Below are 20895 nucleotides of genomic sequence, written 5' to 3' on the forward strand. Positions count from 1 at the left end.
CTGGTTAGAAAAAAGGACCATGTACAGCTGGTTTTCTGTCATAGAGAAGAGCAATTTGACTTTTTTTGAGTATTTATGGTTCTATATATATACATTTGCTGGATAACCATTGAAGAACCAAGGTTATTTTTTAAAGGATCCTGTAGAAACCTTATTACTGCAGATATTTGTCATAAGTAATTATGGTAATATGCAATAGTGAACGAGTATATGCATATAAAGGCATATGAATAATATGCAATAGTGAACGAGTGAAATAACGACAGGTTAAACGGTGTTTTTAAAGAAAAAAGGCATACATTCCCGACTTGAATTTGACAACCAGAGAATACGAGCTTCTGATAAGCGCTTGAATGCAGCGTCAGTGGGGAGCTAAGAGCTGAGGCTAGTTCCTCTCTGGCGTTAGCGCACACAGTCCGTGGGCGGGCGAACCAGACTGGAAAAGCTGCGATTATCCCTCGCAGAGCTCGCATTTTTATTTCTTTCTTTCAAGGTCGACCAGCAATGTCATCGGTTAACCAGGATACCGAGACGTTATCGGAGCAGTGTGGTGAGACACAGGTGGGCGGATTGAATTGAGGACATAGCTTTAGCTTGGTTTGACGGACTAGCATGAAGCCCTTACAGTGTTTTCTAGCAAACGGCTACCATGGCTATGCTAGCGTGCTAGCTACACTGGTTGAAACGCCCTGTAGCTACCTGAGAGACTCACACTGTCAAAAATAGGGGGCCCCATATAGGCCCCTGACCTCTGGAAGATGAATTTAGCTAGGTGGTGTCCGTATGGTTATGATAAAGCAACAAATAAGCCTTTATTTTGACTGGTCCAGCTTCGCCAGCTCCGTGGGTTGAGCTCATGTCAACAGTGTCGTTGTACGCATTGGTTCATTCTCGGCTGCAGTGCCTAACAGATCACTGACTAAAGATAATTTCACTAGCTAGCTACAATCAGTGACTCTACTGCAAATAGCTGTATAATGTTAAAACTGTCTTCTGTTGAAAAGAAGAATGCATTATATTTTGTGAACGTTAGGTCGTAATGGGCCTTATTAAGTTCATGCGTAAGCGTGTGAAGCAGAGGTGGTACAGTTGACCACATATATGTAAGTTACTGTCTGGGTAGTTTTGTAACAGAACTCTGCACGAGTAGGTTATATGTTTAGGAGACTATGTAAAATAGACGTCAGGCTCCTGTGTCAAGATGCACCGTTCACTGACAAACCCGACTGAGTCTAGGTAAAACTGGCTGAAGCCACACGTAGAGAGAGGCTGCCCATGCAGCTGCTTTTCTAGTTGGTGCTGAATATAGCCACTCATAAATTTCTTGTCATGGATTCAAGTGAATCAGCACACTCGGTGTTATCTATCCCTTCATAGCCCCTGAGGGTGTGAACCCAGTATGTCGCTTCACTGAGCCCTGGAAATCCCAGGGTTTATATGTCCAAAAGTGTGTAGACACTTGCTGGGTCAATGTTTCTTCCAAGATCAAGGTTATTAATTGTGGTCTGCCCCCTTTTTTTTTGCAATAATAGCTTTTATTCATGCTTTACACTAGATGTTGGAACTTTGCTGTGAGGATTAGATTGTATTCAGCCACGAGCATTAGGGCAGGTACTGATGTTCGCTGGTTAGTTCTTGATCACAAACTCCACTCCAGCTCATCCCAAATGTATTGCATGGAGCTCTATCATTCCAGAGAACACATGTCCGCTGCTTCCCAGCCCAATGTTGGGGGAATTTATACCCCTCTAGCCAGTGCTTAGTGTAGGACATGATGCCTTCGGGCTCATGTGCAGCTGCTCCAGAGTGTCCCATTCTATTAGCAAAGCTTTGTTTATATAAATTATGCAATTGTGTCAACATCTTAAAGTAGCTGAATTCACTAATTAGAAGGGGTGTCTAGATACTTTTGGAAGTATAGTGTCCATATTACCTGTAAATTCTAAGTGTGTACACATGGAGCTGGCATATGTGCATTAATCTGCTTTTGTTATAAAATGTAAGCAGGACAAAAATTTACCAGGGTGTAGCACATCAGTTCACTTACTCTTGTCATCCAGGTGGATACTTTGAAACCTGTTTGTCTGGTGTACTGGTTTCTGCTTTAGGTCTCACAGCTTTGCTCTGTCACTGATGAACCTCATAAACCATGTGTTTGTCATGCCTTTTAAAAACCTTTTAGAAACTGACTTATGACTCACTGCCCCAAGAGAAACTTGCACGTAGTGTTAATAATACAAGTAGATGTAACTAACTACGACAGGTTTATTAAAGACATTTTGCCCTTGACTGTTGTAAATCAACTGGGACTATTGAAAGAATGACCCTACGAAGAAGGTAACAGCTAGAAATGGTGCAGTAAATCTGTCAGTGGCACTACCTTATGCTTCTTTTCAATGAATTAATCCATAGACACTTTAATAGTATCCTGGCATGCATAGTTGCTGATGGATGTGGAAATCCGACATGTAGAGTCATGGATCTCTGTAAGCATTCAGGCAGATGACGTCCGTCAAGTAAATGAAGTGAGTGTTTCTGCTGATAGTTAAGGATCTTTCCTTAACATCATTGTAAACCAAAATCATAAAATGTAATTTTGCATAAATTAGTGCATAAATATTAATTCCGTAATCTTTCATGACGAGTATTTAAAAAAAGACTAAAATATAAAATGATGACCTTCTGTCTCCGAAACCATAACTCCTGAACTCCTTAAAAATTTTAAAGGATTTAAAAGGCTTTCCTAGGACAGTCTTCACTCTTCAGCCTCCGTTTACACTAAACATGAGGAGCATGGGGGTACGAAATGTCAAAGTGACCCTGGAGTGACAGTGCAAATTCAGTTTCTGCATGGAACATCTGTATTACTCACTGTCTGACTAACCTCTATGTTATGAGTATGATCATATTTTTAGGCTTGTACATGTGGTCTTAGATAAGCTCTGTTTCTGGTTTGATCTTTTATTGCAGTATAATACAAAATTATAACCACATCTTCAGCAAATAAGAGGTGGAAGTATATAAACAGGTTCAAAGAACAGTTGTATTGTAGGTTATGATATGGGTGTGGTATTCACGGTTTCTTCACGTTGGGAACACCTACGCATTGTTTTTATTTGTTCTTGTTCTTTTTTGTCTCGTGACAGTCATAATGCACTATGACATGTTTCTGTCTACAGGAATCTCAAGACCCTAACTCAAATCCTGTGAAGACAGAGGAGGCCAAACTAAAAGCCAAGTATCCTAACTTAGGCCAAAAGCCAGGAGGATCAGACTTCTTGATGAAAAGACTTCAGAAAGGAGTAGGTGTCTGTATGGAGCATGCTGCACTCCTTTGTTCTTCAAATGAGCGTTCAGTGCTAATAAAGCCATCAATGCAAATTCATCATCGTTCTTTTTTTACCCCCTTTTCAGCAAAAGTACTTTGATTCAGGGGACTACAACATGGCCAAGGCAAAGATGAAGAACAAGCAGTTGCCAGCAGCGACTGGTCCAGAAAAGAGTATCGTCACCGGAGACCACATTCCAACTCCGCAAGACTTGCCGCAGAGAAAGTCCTCTTTAGTCACAAGCAAACTGGTTGGCTAATCACTACCTCAGGTCTTGAGTGACCCCGTCCCCAACCTTCTCTCCTCAGCTTCCAAGCTCCACCGGGGTTAGTTGCGCACTATTTGCTTTATATTTGGGGTTGTAAGGCTTAGGTTAACCTCCTCTTCCATCTCAACAGCTCTAGCCTGATCCACCACCCTCTGCCCCCCTCACTGACCCAGCCCCACACATCTGGGTAGGGAGCAATCAGTTCAGTGAAGGGCCAGTCAAGGTGAGCGGCCTCTCTGGACTATAATGCACTTTATGATCTACTTACCCTCTACATGAATGAGATCAAACTCTTTGTTCAAAACCGTGGAGACTACAGAAATTCTAGTTAGATGCCTAATCAGTATACCAATGTCATTTACAAGTTCATGGAGACGATTCTCTTTGTTCTTTGTTATAATCAGCTTACGATTGTTTTGTAATAGCTTGTAGAAATCATGTAGATTTGGCACCAAATGCATGTTGGCAACCTCTGTAATTGTTCATTCTGATCTGATGATATAATGTTTGTGCTTACAATTTTAAGTTACTAACATCTATCTGCACATCAATGGGCTAAAGTTATTATGGGAGTAGAGCAAAATGTATATTTATGTGCCATGATAATCAAAAGTGCTTAAATTAAGGAACTGACCCAGCACAAACCTGAATATGTTCCTGAAGCTTCAGGGCACCTGATTTCACATGGTTTAGCAAAACCATGTAGCCTTGTACTGAATGGATATGTGGAATAGCTCAGGCTCATTTAGCTTGGGCATTGATATACTTATTGACCATAAATACTATTGTAAATTATTTGTTTTTTTTCTCTGCAGTATGGAACAGGCCAGGAATTAACAGCAAAGTAGTTATGTGTTGAACTGAGAAACTAAGAGGCTACACAGGCAGGATGAGAAATTGTATGTGATGATTTTGAGTAATTTAACTGAATGGCTGTATCCAGCTAAGAACTGTCGGCATAAAACTCGTTATCCTGGCGTTTACATGTGTAGATTTCCAACCAGGAATAAGTTAAATGAGGGAGGAGATTTTTAGCTGTAACCTAGCTTTTGCTCTATGGGACACCAAAGTCTGAGTTCAGATCTTGATGAAAGAAATCTTAATTTGGACTTAATTAAATACTAAAATACACCTAAACCAGAGGGCAGGATATTATTCCCTTAACTCTTATTATATTGCATTCCCTTAACTCTAGTTTAAAACCCTCTTTGAATCATTTCTCACGTATGGGGTAAATCATCAAGTAATCTTCAAGAACATAAGATCTCATTGTACATACATTCAGTATATATTCAGGGAAGAACACACTTTAACAACATAGTTATATTCATCATCTGCATAAGAAGTGGGATTCTTTGTAAAAGTTTCATGCTCCTCACACCCACAAGAAAGGCGATGAATGTTATAATTGTCACACGTAAGTTTGTTGTTGCTGTTAATGTGGTGGAGGAAGGAAACTTGCAGGACGAAAGGTACGCTTTCTTGAGTGGTTGTTTAAGTCTGAATGTTGTGTTTATTTGAATTATGTACATTGTACCATATCCTCTATTAGCTGCTCCCAAATTGTAAATAGACAGTGCTTTTATTTTAATATTTGTAATTTGGGACCCACATGAAATGCATGTGCCCTTTGCTGATCACTCTGTATGTCTGTAAACTTTTTTTTTTGCCCCCATTGTTATAAAAGGTATCACTTTAGGTACCTTATTATACTGACCCACTGCACTGACCTCATATTTATGTTTTTATTGCATCATTTCCATTGATGTGAAATCTGCCCATCACATCCTGGTCTGAACTACCCTGCAAAAAATGTTGCAAGTAACAAAATTGCAAAGTGTCAATATTGCAGTTTTGCTTAACTGGAAAACTGTAGTTTAGGGCATACATATAACCGCTATTAATAATGATTTTATCCTGGGTAAGCTTGTAGTGTAGCAAGCCCAGTTTCTCCAATTACATTGTGGCCAAGATACAAAAATACACATATACAAATTTCTGTTCTTTTCTGCACGCAAATGTGACGGAAGTGTCCGCAATAAACTCTAACATGGATAATATGGATCACCATGCAGGTGAAATCATGAACTGGAAGTCTGTCTTTTTGTTTGTGTGAGTGTTCATGCATAAAACAAAACCACGTATCATTTTGATCATTTATTTTCATGGCACCTTGTTTTCTGTGGGGCCCTTCCTGAACGTGTCAGTATTTTGTTTTTATCTCATAACCATGTTTATTCTCTTTTTTTCTTTATTTCTGCAGTTAACTAGTGTGTTTTCCTCTGTACAATTTTCTTTCTATTAATAAGAATATTTGTAATGTTTTTGTTTTGTTCTATTTTTTTGAAGAATAGGTTGGATTACAGATGTAAGGCATATTCTCTTGACTAGAACGCTTAAGGAAAAAGTCCAGATGGTGTATACTATCATTATTATCATCACAAACAATTCGTATCTATAATCTGGTTTCATAGCATTTTATTTTATTTTCATTTGTGTGGGAATTTTATAGGAAATGGCCATGTAATTTTCTTTGGGAAAAACTGCTTTTAGAAACAAGAAGAACTCTCATGCAAATATTTTATCTGATTTGTTAAAACCTCTTAATGCTTTTGAACATAGAATTTCACCTCACTGCAGCTTTAATGTGAATTGCCTCTCACACTGCTTGGACATTTTGGAGTACCAATACTGATGTTAACTTTGAGTATCAGTGTATTCAGTGCTTTACATGCACAAAAAGACATGCATGCACCATACGCCTGTGTGTTTATGATTTAAGAAGACTGCACATGATTTTTGGGTTTGCTCTTGATGAAATAACACAGAATTAAAAGAAAAGAGACAAGTGATGAGGTGTGGAAAAGTGTCATAAACTAATGAAATTAAACAGGTTCTGAAAGGTTGTGGGCGAAGAACTGAACATTTTTGCCTGAATCTGAAATAAAGTTTTACATTGACATGATTTGGTCTTATTTGAGTGTGTTAACGTGCGTAGCGCTAGTTTCTTTAGTACATGTTGAAGGTTCTTTGACTGACCTCAGTGACTAAATTGTCTGCTTAAGGGGGTGTAAGTTTCTTAGTGCTTACAATACAATCTGGGTGCAAAATTTCCCTTGTAGGATCAATGAAGTGCATAAGATTTAGGAGGATTTCATAGTGATTTCCATTGTTTGTCATACATGCTAAACATTTTACAAGCAAATATATAAAGATGTTCAAGCACATGTTCCTCTTTAGCCTGCACACGCATGAAGAATATGAAAGTTTGTCATACATTAAACAAAACATTCTTCATTCTGTAAGGCAGTAAAAAACAGGCAAATGAGCTAAAATGATGATTTTTAATAAATTTTCATTTAAATTCAAGCATAGAATTGCTGGGCATGCGTGATCTTTATCGTTAAATTATGTCAAGTTATGTCACTACACTTTTCTGAGCATATCTTGAATATTGTCAGTGCTTAAAGAATACTGCCCAACTGCATGAGAGCACACACAACTGAATAATGATGGTGAACTGGATTTTGTACAGTGCAGTATGTGAAATGTAGTTTTTGATAGTATTTTTAAATGGTGGTTCTACTTGTTCTTTTTTCTCTATTCCAATTTATCAACCTCAGAAAAGCAATATTATTGTAAATATGGTGTTCCTTATGATGTATTTTGAAAATGTCTTGAAATACTATGATATTATTTTTAAAAGTGCTTTGAAATCTTCATATACTCTGTGTACCAAAACATTTAACTAATATTAGCCTACTTGTAGAGTATATTTGCTCAGAGAATGGCTTGGAAACTCTTTTCCTTATTTGATTTTATGAGGTTGTGTACATTCACAATTGATTAGAAACACCTACCTTGTGCTTCCATTCAAGGAAACACCTACCTCATGCTAAGTTATATGTTCACTGTATAGGAGAAGGCTGACAAGCTCAGACTGCTGTCTACACAATTTGTCAGTGACCTCTACACCATTTCTCATGGTCAGGCTGTTGGGCTGAGAGTGGTCCACTATGCAAAAATGTCCAGTCAAAAGCAGCCAGAAACTGACCATTGATGAGCTAGATGGCCGTTCATGAACAGATGGGCTTCAATCTCTAACTAGAACAGCAAGGTGCACCTACAGGTAAGTGTTTCTAATAAAATGGACACAGAGTGTTTATTCAAAGTAGTTTTTAGCGTATTCAGCATAGAAATATTTTATATGCCGATGATCTATGGGGAGACCCACAGGTAGAATAATAAGTAGAAAAGGAAAAAAAAAGACAAAAATGTTCAAAGGATCAGATTATGAGGGACATCAAACATATGCAGTGTTATCAACATCTCCCCATCTAGTAAAGTCTGTCTTGTAGCCAAGGACTTGACACCTACTTCCTCTCCAAACCACTGAGACACAACATTAACAATTTTTGCTCGTTTTCTATCTTCAGAGGCGGAGACTGGTTAAATTCTTATCTTCTGTCTCCATGGTAAGGAATCACTTTAAGTAATGTTTTGCAGAAGTAGAATGCTTTTAGTAGAAGTGGTGAATTGCAGTCAGTTGTATCAAAAGCAGCTCTCAGTCTGCAGACTCATGTCTGTATTTTAAGACTCATGTCTGCAGTCACTTGTTCTCGGAAGTACTGCGGTTGTGCACTAAAATTTCTCAAACATTACTATTTTTCATGAAGAAAAAATAAGTACTGTTCTTAAACAGTTTTGACATAAAAAGCATAATCAAAGACAACCCAAACTACTGGTTGATGTTGGTCTGAGGTCAGCATGCTATGGGTAGCTGATTCAGCTGACATGGAATAATTTTTATACACCCTTGCATGTTTGCCTCTACAGCAGTATTTCTCAGCCTTGCTCCTGCAGTCTCCCTCGGCCTGCAGTGCACATTCCAGGGGTACTCGAGAAGCATAATGTGTGAACACTGCTCTAAAGGGAACGACATAGCTGATAAGGCTGGAAACCAGAGTGTGGGTGTATGTAAGTGCCACTAGAGGGCGCGACAGTCAAAGGTTGCACCACTCCGCTTAAATGTGGTTGAAAGGTAAACAAATTATAGGAAACATTCACGAAAAGGAAAGTTCACTCATGAGCAAGCTGTTCCAAGTAGCCCCACCTAGTGCAATATTCAAATATACCCAAATATAAACACAAAGATCAACTGTAGCTGTTTCTTTATTTGACTTTACTGGAAGGAAAATACAGTCCATTTTATGTTTATTGCCTAACATCAATCTACATTGCACATAAGGTATTTATTTGTTTCTGCGTGTGTTTAGGGCTTGTTTTCCTTGAACAGCTGAAAAGCAGCATCATGTATGCACAGCCTACTCTAAGTTTGAGGACACGGTCGTGTTATGCTGAGTTTGTGCGTCAATCCACGTCTTCCACGGGTATTTACGTGTAAAACGAGGCTTTCAGCCAATAGTCTTGAGAACACAAGTAACCCAGCTCGAGCTGGTTCGATATGTGCGCTACGCTGCTTACGTGCTGTTTATAACTAGCTTGCTTAGTGAGGAAGGACAGCCGCTTAGACCCTCCCCCTTGTTATAAATCGGCCTAGTCCCTCCAACACTTCCGCTTTAGTTTTTGCGAAAGACTGAGTCATGTCGGGTTCCTTAGGGGACAAATAACAAAACAGTAATAGCTTTAGAAATGTAGCTAGGTTAGCTAAACACCGCGGGTTTGTTAACGCGTCGTCGGTAGCGTCGGTTCGATCGGTAAGGTTAGCATTAAGCAAAATTTATCGTCAAGATGATGTTGAGTCCGCAGGAGATGTGTTTGGGTAAGAAGACTGTTCTTCCTTCTCTGTTGGCTAAGCGACCTCTTACTCTGGGTATATCGTCTGAAACCCGGGCGCCCAGGACCGCTGCTGTTAGAGACGGTTCTCTGCCAACGTCCCCCGCGTCGGATTGCGAGGAGTTAGACGCAGAGCACTTCAAGGAATATGAAACTTTGGACAGAGACACTTCAGATATCGTCAGTGACTTTTTGCAGAACTTCACCGGGCTGTCTCCGTCCTATGGTCGGCACAGTGAGGTTGTACAGACAATGAGGCGGGTGGTGGACGGCCTGGTGGTGAAGCATGAGCTCGTCTACAAAGGTACAGTTTAAAGATCAACGAGCAATTCTGGTTTGTAGTTAAGGCCCTACGCAGCCTAACTGGCAATACCAGGAAGTGCAGTAGCTTGTGGGTGTGCGCTTATGTGCTTAATGTATTTTTACATTATCTTTACATGGTGTGTTTTTATGCATATAAAATTTCATTGTGTGTATATTTTATGTGTATGTGTGTGTGTGTGTGTGTGTATGTATATATATATATATATATATATATATATATATATATATATATATATATATATACATATATGTGTGTGTGTGTGTGTGAGTGTGTGTGTGTGTATATATATATATATATATAAAATACACACATTCACAAATACAAATTATTGTGTATACAAAAAAAAATGTGTATTGCTTGTTCTGCTACCACTCAGGTATGCTTACTAGGCTGGGTATGGAAGACCGAGGAGATGACATGCATATAATTAGGACAGTAGCTAAGGAGCTCTTCAGCGATGGCATCACCAACTGGGGTCGCATCGCCAGTCTGCTGGCCTTTGGGGCAGTGGTGTGCCAACACCAGAACCAGATGGGCCGAGGTCACTGCGTGAGTCTTGTGGGCCAAGAGATTTCCTCATATCTTCTTTTAGACCAAAAAGACTGGCTACTGAAAAATAAAGCATGGGTAAGTTTCTCTGGCATTCTGTAATGTTAAATATCCTTTGGAAAAGATTCATTAGATTGCTCTGCTTCTGTATCATATGGAGGGAAAAAATGCAGAGGACACTCCTTAGTTCACCACCTCACCTTGTGTATACAATACAGGCTTAGGCATTTCCATAGACATAGTCACTGACTCAGTGTGACTTTTCTGTGCTGAGAGATTGTGAAACAATGCAGATCGGTTCTGTGATCCTGCATTTCCTGGTTGTTTGGAATTTTTTCTTTTTTTTAAATTAAACTGCCATATGAACAGGCTGTTGTTGACTTGCTTTTTCCCCCCTCATTCAGGATGGCTTTGTGGAGTTTTTTCATGTTCCGGATCCTGAGTCGAAAATGAGGAACGCATTAATGGCCTTGATTACTGCGGCAGGTGTTGGAGCAGGACTTGTCTTTTTGACAAGATAAGTTCAGTGGACCTTGTGAAGGAACTGTGGACTTTTTTTTAATTTTCAAAGAAAGAGCATTATGAGAAGACTGGACTTATCAAGAGGACACTTGTAAAAGCAAAAATATTTTTGGTTACATAAGTGGCTTAGGCACTTGTCATACTTTTTATGAGAAAACGGAATTTATTTTTATATTAAAATCTTTATTAGAAACACTCCTTAATCACAACCCATTTGCTGTATTTCATTCATAATGTCGGACTGTAAAGTGGATTATTTGCATTTAAACTCTAATATGTACAAGTCATCATCTTTGTTGGAAAACTAAATTGTAAATGAGCTGATGGTTAACCTGCTTTTCAGATGAAGCTCAGAATGTGGACCACATAATTTATGTCTTACCAGTCTACTGCACAGTTGTTCAATTACACAAATGCATAATGTGAGACAATGACTTAGCAGATGATTTTCTCTGATAGATTTGTCCCTGCTCCTGCACAAAAAGGAGCTGAGAAATAAGCTCAAGGAGTTTACATGTAGCTTAAATTATTTCTGTTCATTATCTCCGTACTTGTCTGAGGTTGTTTAGAATAGAAAAGTAGATAAATAACATAAATGTTTAGAATTTTCCCATTGTACAAACACTTTGGTGCTCTTATTTCTTTCTAATTTAGTTGTTGATCAGATGTGATATTCACCAAATTGACTGTTTTCACCCTTGTACAAAAATGGATTTGTAGAAAGGACAGATAATCCAATAAATGCATCTGTCCCTAAAATGATTTATAATATACCTTCTGGAATTATATGAAAGGCCTTTTTTTTTGTCTTCTGAACATTTTATGTGCCACTTCATAATTAGTAAGCATTATAGTTTATTGCATCAGGTGTGTACTGAACACCCAAAGTTGCTCAGAGACCTCTATCGGATTTTGTTTGAATAACTATGACTCAATATGAGCTATAATCTGGTTCCCAACTGACAGATTACTACTAAACTACTAAAGGACAAAAATATAGTGATAGTGAATTTTTAAAGTTGTTAAAGAAGTCACCAGCCTCTTAAAGAGGGATTTTATGGAGTGATCTTTCAAGTTTGTTCATTAAAATTGTTTTCAAGGTATGAAGAAATTGCAGACTCTGTTCCTTTTCTAGTCGTGGCTTAGAAACATTTGGACTGCGAGAGCGAATAACTCATGCCAGGAAAGGTTAGAGTTGATTTTCAACCCCTTTCCCCAAACAAAATGATATTGGTGTTCCTATGTCGTGTTGATTCACACACTGATCTAGGGATGCTAAGCTATTATAACTTCCTGGCAAACATGCACATTGGGGCTTTAGGACCCTTGCTACCCTCCAGCTTTCTCTAGTCACCACAAACTGTAACCTTAGGGACAGTGCTAGCCTGCAACTGTAGTTCATTCAGCCTTAGTGTTTCTTTTTAAGCTCAAAGCACATTGTGTCTGTTGGGAGATCTTTTGAATGTTATTCCAGGTACACACTGGTAAAATTGACCTAACAGTTGTTTTAGACATGCTAAACCCTACTGGTAACATTAGTAGGTTGTTTATTGGAGCATTTGGGTCAGTATGCCCCAATCCTTAGAGTAAATATGTGTTAGGTTTGAAAGTGCTGCTACCTTTGGACTTACTTTTGGATTATTTGTTAACAGCGTATGCTGTGAAGTACATCAAAGCCGGTTAATATGGAACGTAGTCAAATTTCAACATTGGGCAATTTAAAACTTTTTCATCTCTTTTGAGAGAGAATGGTTTTTGGTCCTGTTATTGCTGTGAGAAGAAGGTTAAGAAAGCATTCAAAATGCTTAAACAATGGCTTTCTGCAGTCATAAGACACAGAAAACCTGTGGCTTTACCGCCTGATACACCACTCAAATTGAATGAACAACATTTCCTACTAAAATGCTGATCTTAGAATTTTCTGTTTTTTCCATTTTGGCCAATTCTGATCAGGATGTGGTTTATTTAGTTAGATCAGGAAAAAATTAACTGTGGAGAAAAGGTATATATCTATTCAGTGTATAAGCATGCTTACACAATTCAAAGTTGTAAAATTAGGTTTTAACTAAGATTTTGACAGATGTCTTGGAACTTTACAGAGTTTTCAGTGTCTGAACCGGATCTATTCACTGTATGCTAACTTAAGTGAGGTCTGAATTGACTGAAGTGCATCATGTTTTACTTGCTGACAGTTCAGACTAAGGCCTATTACTCATGAAGATGCCGGAAATATCACCTTTTTTTGCATATGCAAGGCAGTACCTGTATGGTAAAAGGTCATCACTTTGGGTGTTCCTTGATAATAATAATAATCTTATCGGTTTGGCACATGAAAACCCTACAGAAATTTAAATACCATTCTCAAACTAGCCATGCTGTCAGATTTCTTCTATACTTTATGCAGCAAACTATTTCATGTCTATTATATGTGTTCTGATAACTTTTGGAAACCTAAAATGGCCAAATATTTTGATAGTTGGTAATTTTTAAAATAAAAATCATAGTGCTTTGTTAATGCTGTTCCTTGCTTGTAATCTTTTGAATATAATCTTAGTAGCTGTAAAACATCTACGTAAACATAATTGTCACTTATTTTCTATTCATTTGTGATGGAGGACTGATTCTACACTGAGAATCTTGGAGGTGGAAAACTGGCCCATGGAGTCGTAGCTGAGATCTCCCGCAGGTAGAGCAGTCCCAGGCTGAGACCTCACTGTGCAGAGTGTTTTTGTTTGTTCAGATGTGCTCTGTCTCTGGTTACAGGCCCATCCATGGGGTCTAAAGGGGATTACCTGAGAACAGCACACATAGGGCTTTACCTGCTGCCTGCACCAGCACCTGCTGTGGTTACCTGAGCCAGATAACACATGTTTATTAAGCAATGTGGAACACAGGTGACTAATCTACTGTGCTACTCTAAATTACACAGTATGTGGTTGATATACCTGAACCTGATTTTTGAAACGCTTTCATTGACAAGTCAATTTAGAGTTATTTCTGTATACCCACATTTTATTTAGACATATAATCAGGAATGGATGTACCTTGAAAATTATATATCTTCGAGTAATGTCCTCTGCTCACTACTGAGGGTCTTCCATATGCAATATGAGATTATATCCTCCTGTCTGGTTTCTGCTTTCACATCTCTGCATACTTTTTATACCAGTCATTGAAGTCACTGCACGTGTTTTGAGACCATTCGGTAATACTGAGCCACATGCCTGAAATTTTGATGTTGCTCAATAGCTCAATGACTTGCATGCACGTGAGTGAAAAAGTTTAAGAAATCACTGGGATCTGTGGTTGTTTTTTTCCAACTACTTTGCACAAAAAACAACACCTTTAATTTTTGTAGGTGTGTGGGTGTACCAGGAAGACTACAAAAGAGTTTACAGCACATTATAATAACCCAAAATGAAAACTAAATAATGAAAACAAATTAATTCTTAAGGCTGAATTCTAGCTTGTTTAGTCTAGAAGGTTTGAATACATTCCAATCTGAAATGATTATGGGATTATCCTATATGACTGTAATCTTAATGATGGCATGTTGAAATTCTGTATCTTGAGTTCTTTGTGATTTATGTTGTAAGAGTGTAATATGATGTTTGGATGTACTGTATCTTTATATTATCTATATTCTATGTTAACCATTTTAAGTAGACATCTGAGCACCTGCCAGTTGATCATTTTGGCTTTCTCTGTCTCACAGTAAGGATCACATGCTAGCTTTCACAGAACTGTATAAGTTGGGAGTAACCCAGAGTCTTATTTCATTCCTTGTTACAGAGACGTCCACGTCAGCAGATGCTGTAAGAGATACTATCGCTAGCAGTTGATTAGACACTGTTATCAGTGTGGGAATTGCTTTCTGAAGCTGAAAAGCTGCACTTCAACCCCAAGAAAGCAGATGGAACTCTGAGAGGTTATAAAAAAAAATAAACATAGGTGTATCTCATAGCTAAGGCAGTAGCAGCAGCCATACTGGACACTCAATGTTGCCTGTTTGTTCATTTAAATGGATAAAAGTATGTCATATAGTCGGTGGTGGGTAGTAATTAGTTGATGGATTTGCTTGAATACTCTCCAATTATATTTTTACTTCTACTCAAGTATATTTGTGAGGAATCTACTTTTCACTTAGTTACATTTTGGTCATTAACATGTAGTTTCTGATTCATTTTCTGTGTTTAATTTCATTCTGTTTTGCTGGTGACAGCATCTGCACTGCTTTGTGATCTCCACCTCTGACCTTTGAGGTTTATTATTTTGTTTTAGACCAAAAGTATGTTGAAAAGACTTGAGCCTAACAAATTTCAGTTCCAAAGTGTATTGAGAAACTCCACTCTTCGCTCTTCAGTGGCATGTAAATAATGCCAAAGGAAAGTTATTAGAGATTTGGGGGAGATTTTTTTATTGTATGGGTAACCATCTACAGTGTACCACACTCATACCATAGGGAAAAGAATTTGATAAGTTTGTAGATACACTATGTCCAAAAGTTTATACAAACTTAAGGGTTTTAATAGAGACTTTGTCTCCCTTTTGCTGCAGTAACAGCCCCTACTCTTATGGGAAGGCTTTACACATGATGGATGATTGCTGTGAGGATTTGACTACATTCAGCCACAAGATCATCCCAAAGGTACTGGATGGAGCACTATCACTCCAGAGAACGCAGGTTCACTGCTCCATAGTGCTGGGGGGTTCTGGGCGTCTTTTGTCAATACTTGACATTGGTCAGGGTGACCTTAGGCTCATATACGGCTGTTCTAGAGTGTCCCATTCTTTTGGCAATGCTTTTCCCTAGAGATTATACAAGCTGTGTGTGTGCAGCTGAATGCCTGTGTTAGCAGTGGGTGCACCCTAAAGTAGCCAAATTCAATAATTAGAGGGATCGTCTGGTTACTTTTGGACATATAATGTACTTGGCACAGAGAGAGCATTCCTCTTGTGTAAGTGAGCTACTAACTGAATGTCTTGTCTATGATGTCAGTCTGTCAGCACTAAGGTAACTATGCACAGTATAAGACTCCTACTATCTATAACCGAAAGGCACTAGACTACATTTGTCAGGCTCCAGTCCTCACAAGCCAAAACACTGCAGAAAACAGCACACTGCCTCAGTAAACACGCATGATTCAACTCATTAGCTAATTAGCAAGGCCTTCATAAACTGAATTAGATGGGGTAAACGCTAATCTCTGCAACACTTTGGCCTGGAAGGTCCCCAGTTTGACATGCCTGCACTACACCTAGATAAAGTAAAAACCAAGGTAATTTATTCTAATGCTGAAGACCTGTACCTTGAGACATAACTGTTTACAGCTATTGTTAATAACTATTATGTGTAGTTGGTAAAGATAATGAATGTTTTGACTCTTCACACCTTTCTTACTACAGTTGTTTTAGTAACTAGGCAGTTATTCAAGATTGTCTGCCTAGAAAAGTAATGATAGGATTACAATTTTAACATCACTTGTTGTTCACTTCTGTACTGTGCCAGTGATATATTTTCAATGCGCTGATAAAAAGTCTTTAATCTTTGTATTCTCTTGTTTGCTGAGAAATAGTACTTTGACAGTAGACCCTATACCACTTTATTGAATGAACCTGGTGATTGACAACTTGCAGGTCCAGGCATGTTTAGGAAGAGAATGTGGGTGTGATGTTTAGTCTGTTAACTGCATTAACATGAGCAAGGGTCATTTGGTCATGACACCAACAGACAATCCCCCCTCCTCACTCCCCTCCACCAACATCACTTGTCAAAACACCTCATTGGCCTGACCTGTAACTTGAATGCACAGGGGAATTAACTTCTGCTGTTACAGCCCCAATCAGGATTTTCTGAAATATTGCTATGGCTGTCAGTACTAGCAGGGGTGTGTAGGTCTTGTTCTAAAGTCTGATGGGCTGGGACAGGCTTGGAGCTATTGTAATATACTCCACACATGCACATACAAATGAACTTTTAAATGTTTTATTTGCTTTGAGAACAAATGCAGTCATGAAATTCTGAGCATGTGCTGTGCAGTAAGGTGCAATGTTTAAGGTAGATTCATTTTGATTTGCTTTAAAATAAGTTGTTTGTTTATCTTTTTGTTATCTTATTTTACAAATGCTGTAATAATGCTAAATTATGCTAGCTACGTTTTAGAATGTTATGTGGTGAACTTTTCTAGGAGCAAACACCAGGCTTTTGAAGCTTGTAATAGATTTTTAGGTTTTTTTTTTTTACTTTTTAATATGTTCTGTTTTATGGACTCTTTCAGTAAAGATTTGACTTTAAGTCTTGACCTTAAGTTTCTAAATATTACCGAAAGAGCGTATTAGCTATCACTTGACCTGATCAGCCTATTGTTATTTTCTGTGCATGTTTGTTGACAAAAAGTGCAATTCTATTGTGAAATATTGTTTTGTAAGCTTGCATTAGGTAATGGTACGTATTAACATTTTAAGTGTTTAAGTATGACTGATAGCTACTGATTATGCAAACACATGATATTAGAAAGTGAATGGAACATGTCCCCCCCAGTAATTTGCACCTGTGGCTGCCACAAAAGAACCAATGCAGGTGTAGAGTGTAATGAGGACCTATTGCATGCCACCCTCCACACCTCTATGCACCATGTCATTTTTATTGCCTCTCAAAGGAGTTTCAGATCATTTCAATCACCTAGGAAGGCACCTTTCTCAAAAGTAATGCTACAGCGTCAGGGTTATCCCTTCTTTAGTCCTGCTATCCAATATTATGACCAGCCATCACTGCATCTGAAATATACTGTGTTGCATACAAGACATAAAAATACATTTTGGACTTTATTTGTTTTACTGTTTGTTTTATTGGCTGAAGAACAACATTTTCAACCAATGGAGTTTACAGATAAGCAATCTACATCAAGGTTAGTAGAGTTTTTAACTGACAGTCTGCTAATGCTTTCGGTAGTGCTATTGTGCAAGCCTCTCCACACTGGAAGTGTTTTTGTAGTTTGTAGGAAACAGAGCACCCTGTAATGCAATCTCTCATCATTGTGTCTTCATTTTTGATGGGGTTTTATGCCCGCCACTCTACTAGGGTCAGAATTCACGCCTTTGATCACCTTAGCATTAGGAGCCAGCGAGCTATGAGGGTACTATCACATTAGAGGGTGTGTGGCTTTGCTGTTTGGGTGGCATTGCTATTTTTACCTGTAAAGGCTTGATGAAAACACTGTGTCATCTGAGAATCTGGGTATGTAGTAGTTGGGGGTTGAGGTCACATAGTGGTTGGTATATACAAAAACAACACTGATGAGCTCACACAGCCCTGCGTGGCAACAACAAATATGGTGTAGTCTGTTTGCAAGGAAAGTGCAACTATTTTTTTCGTACTGAAATTATGATAGAAGTACAATCCCATCCCCAAAAAAGTTGGGACGCTGTGCAAAACAATGCAAATCATTTAAACCCTATATTTCATTGAAATTAGTACAAAGACAACAAATCAAATGTTGAAACTGAGAAATATTATTGTTTTTTGAAAAATATGTGCCCATTTTGAATTTGTTGTTTTCCCATTTTAGGATTCATAGGATTTCAGCTGCTCATCAGTTTGGGGTCTCCTTTGTCGTATTTTTCATTTTATAAGGCACCAAATGTTATCAGTGGTGACAGGTCTGGACTGCAGGCAGGCCAGTTTAGCGCCCGGACTCTTTTAATATGGAGCAATACTGTTGTAATACATGCAGAATGTAGTTTGGCATTGTCTTGCTGAAATAATCAAGGCCTTCCCTGAAAAAGATGTTGTGTGGATGGCAGCATATGATGCCAGAACATGCATATATTATTCAGCATTAATGGTGCCTTCACAGATGTGCACGTCACCCATACCATGTGCACTAATGCACCCCTACACCATCATGAATACTGGCTTTTGAACTGTGCACTGATAACAAGCTGAGTGGTCTTTAACCCGGAGAACACAGTGTCCATGATTTCTAAAAAGAATTTCAAATGTTGATTTGTCCGACAACAGGACACTTTTTCACTTCCCTCAGTCCATTTTAAATGAGCTTGGCCCCAGAGGAGATGACAGCATTTCTTTACATACTTACATGTTTATATATGTTTTCTTCTTTGCATTTCAGAGTTTTAATTAGCATTTTTGAATGCAGCACCAAACTATTTTCATAGACAGTGGTTTTCAGAAGTGTTTCTGAGCCCATGCAGTGACTTCCACTACAGAATCTTGTCTGTTTTTAATGCAGTGCTGCCTGAGGGCCCAAAGATCACGGCCAGCAAATACTGGTTTTAGGCTTTGTCCCTTGTATACAGAGATTTCTCCAGATTCTCAGAATCTTTTAATGATATTATGTACTGTATATGATGAAAAGCAAAAGTTCTTTGCTATTTTATGTTGAGAAATGTTATTCTTGAATTGTTGCACTATTTGATCGTGCAGTCTTTCACAGAGTGGTGAACCCCTCCTCAGCCTCTCTGGGATGCTCATTTTATACCCAATTATGTTATTGACCGCTATTGACCGTTATTGCCAATTAACCACCTGTTTGTTTTTTTTTTAGCATTACACAACTTTACCAGCCTTTTGTTGCCCCCATCCCAACCTTTTTGGAACGTGTCGCTGGCATCAAATTCAAAATATGCAAATATTTTTCAATAAACAATGAAATTTCTCAGTTTCAACATTTGATATGTTATCTTTGAAGCATTTTCAATGAAATATAGTTTTTAAATGATTTGCACATCATTGCATTTTCTTTTTATTTACATTTCTCACAGCATCCCAAGTTTTTTGGAAATGGGGTTGTACAGCACTGTGCAAAAGTACAGATTTTTTTTTCAGGATATATTTTTGGGGAAATTAAATCCCTTTGCATTAGGAAGGGGAATGTTAAAGGCAAATAAGAAAAAAAAGGTTTTCTAAAACTCAATAAATGATCAAAAGATACAGAGAAACTGGGACTCCTAACAACCATGCAAGACCTGATAGACCACCCCTGTCTAACAGTATTTAGTAGCGCTTTACTTAATCCCTGCTACATAACACTGACATAACAATACCATAAACATGTTATAGTAGATGTCATATCGTTGCTGTCCAATGAAAAACATGTTTCTCCATTTTTTGCGATTTTACTTTTCTGTATCATTTGAGCTCAGCAGCTGTCCTTTACATTGTGTGGAAATTTCATGATAATTGGACCAATAGAAATGCTCCAAAATTGCTTAGAATAAAATATCTTTCCGTTAACTTACATTGAAAGTAAAGAACGTTTTTGCCCTCTCCTGTAAAAGAAAAAAAAGACATAAGCTCTCATGACATTAAATATTATGGCATCGGTCATGATGTTGTAACGTGACACTGCTATATGACTGAACAAAATTCTTCACGACAAATCATGAAGTGATGATCAAGTAAAGCATTACTCAGTACTTAAAGCTTTCATCTATGAGAGATCAGACACTATGAGTCTGAAAGGATGTAGCTGTCAAGAAGTTACTAAGAAAAGGAAACAGACAAAAAAAAAAGAAAATTGGCAAATCAGTCTTCTAAGACTGAACTTTAGTGAACTTTAGAGGTGTGGAAAAATAACCATGCAGATTTCTTTGAAAAACTAAAAGCAAGTCTCCTGAAAAGAACGGAAGCCATATTACAGGCAAAGAGTGGACACACTAATTACTGAAAAAATTGATATTATATTTAGATGTTGAGGCTTCTGAGATGTTTTCTGTCAAATGTAAGTTTTCTGCTTTTTGTCCTGACACTGAAACATGAATAATTTGTTCTTAATGGCCATTTTGACAGGAAAAATACTAAATGAAGGGTGGCTTCTGACTTATGCACAGTACTGTATCTGAGATGTTTATGCACACATCAACTGTTCCACAGGTCTAGGCTAACAAATAAAACTGTCCCACCATAATTACATGGCTCTTTAGTCCAAACAATGGTTAAAAGCTCTTATCTAATAGTGAGATCAGGCATGATGATGCTTCCGCTCAAAGTGTGTGACAAGGTCTGCATTGTAGAGGTAGAGATAACCACATTATAAAATTGAGGAATGCTCAGGATATATAATTTACATAATATTTTAGAGGCT

General features: G+C 38.1%; 2 protein-coding genes across 3 annotated transcripts; both read left to right on the plus strand.

Moving 5' to 3' along the window:
* Nucleotides 1–379: 379 nt before the first annotated feature.
* Nucleotides 380–6562, plus strand: ensab (endosulfine alpha b). 2 transcript variants are annotated; one of them, XR_005008020.1, is made up of 4 exons: nt 380–561; nt 3180–3302; nt 3415–3655; nt 3728–6562. XR_005008020.1 is itself a non-coding variant. In XM_036584281.1 (3 exons), exons 1-3 carry the CDS (start codon nt 505–507, stop codon nt 3586–3588), a joined length of 354 nt encoding a protein of 117 aa, XP_036440174.1. In that variant the 5' UTR covers nt 380–504; the 3' UTR covers nt 3589–6562. The 2 variants fall into 2 exon arrangements, 1 of the variants encoding a protein (XP_036440174.1); XM_036584281.1 differs by having other exon boundaries at nt 3415–6562.
* A 2575-nt stretch (nt 6563–9137) lies between these two features.
* mcl1b (MCL1 apoptosis regulator, BCL2 family member b) lies at nt 9138–11896 on the plus strand. The gene is made up of 3 exons (XM_036584290.1): nt 9138–9697; nt 10095–10345; nt 10672–11896. Exons 1-3 carry the CDS (start codon nt 9349–9351, stop codon nt 10786–10788), a joined length of 717 nt encoding a protein of 238 aa, XP_036440183.1. The 5' UTR covers nt 9138–9348; the 3' UTR covers nt 10789–11896.
* Nucleotides 11897–20895: the final 8999 nt, after the last annotated feature.

Source organism: Colossoma macropomum, unplaced genomic scaffold (assembly GCF_904425465.1).
Source record: "Colossoma macropomum unplaced genomic scaffold, Colossoma_macropomum, whole genome shotgun sequence".
Lineage (NCBI taxonomy): Eukaryota > Metazoa > Chordata > Actinopteri > Characiformes > Serrasalmidae > Colossoma > Colossoma macropomum.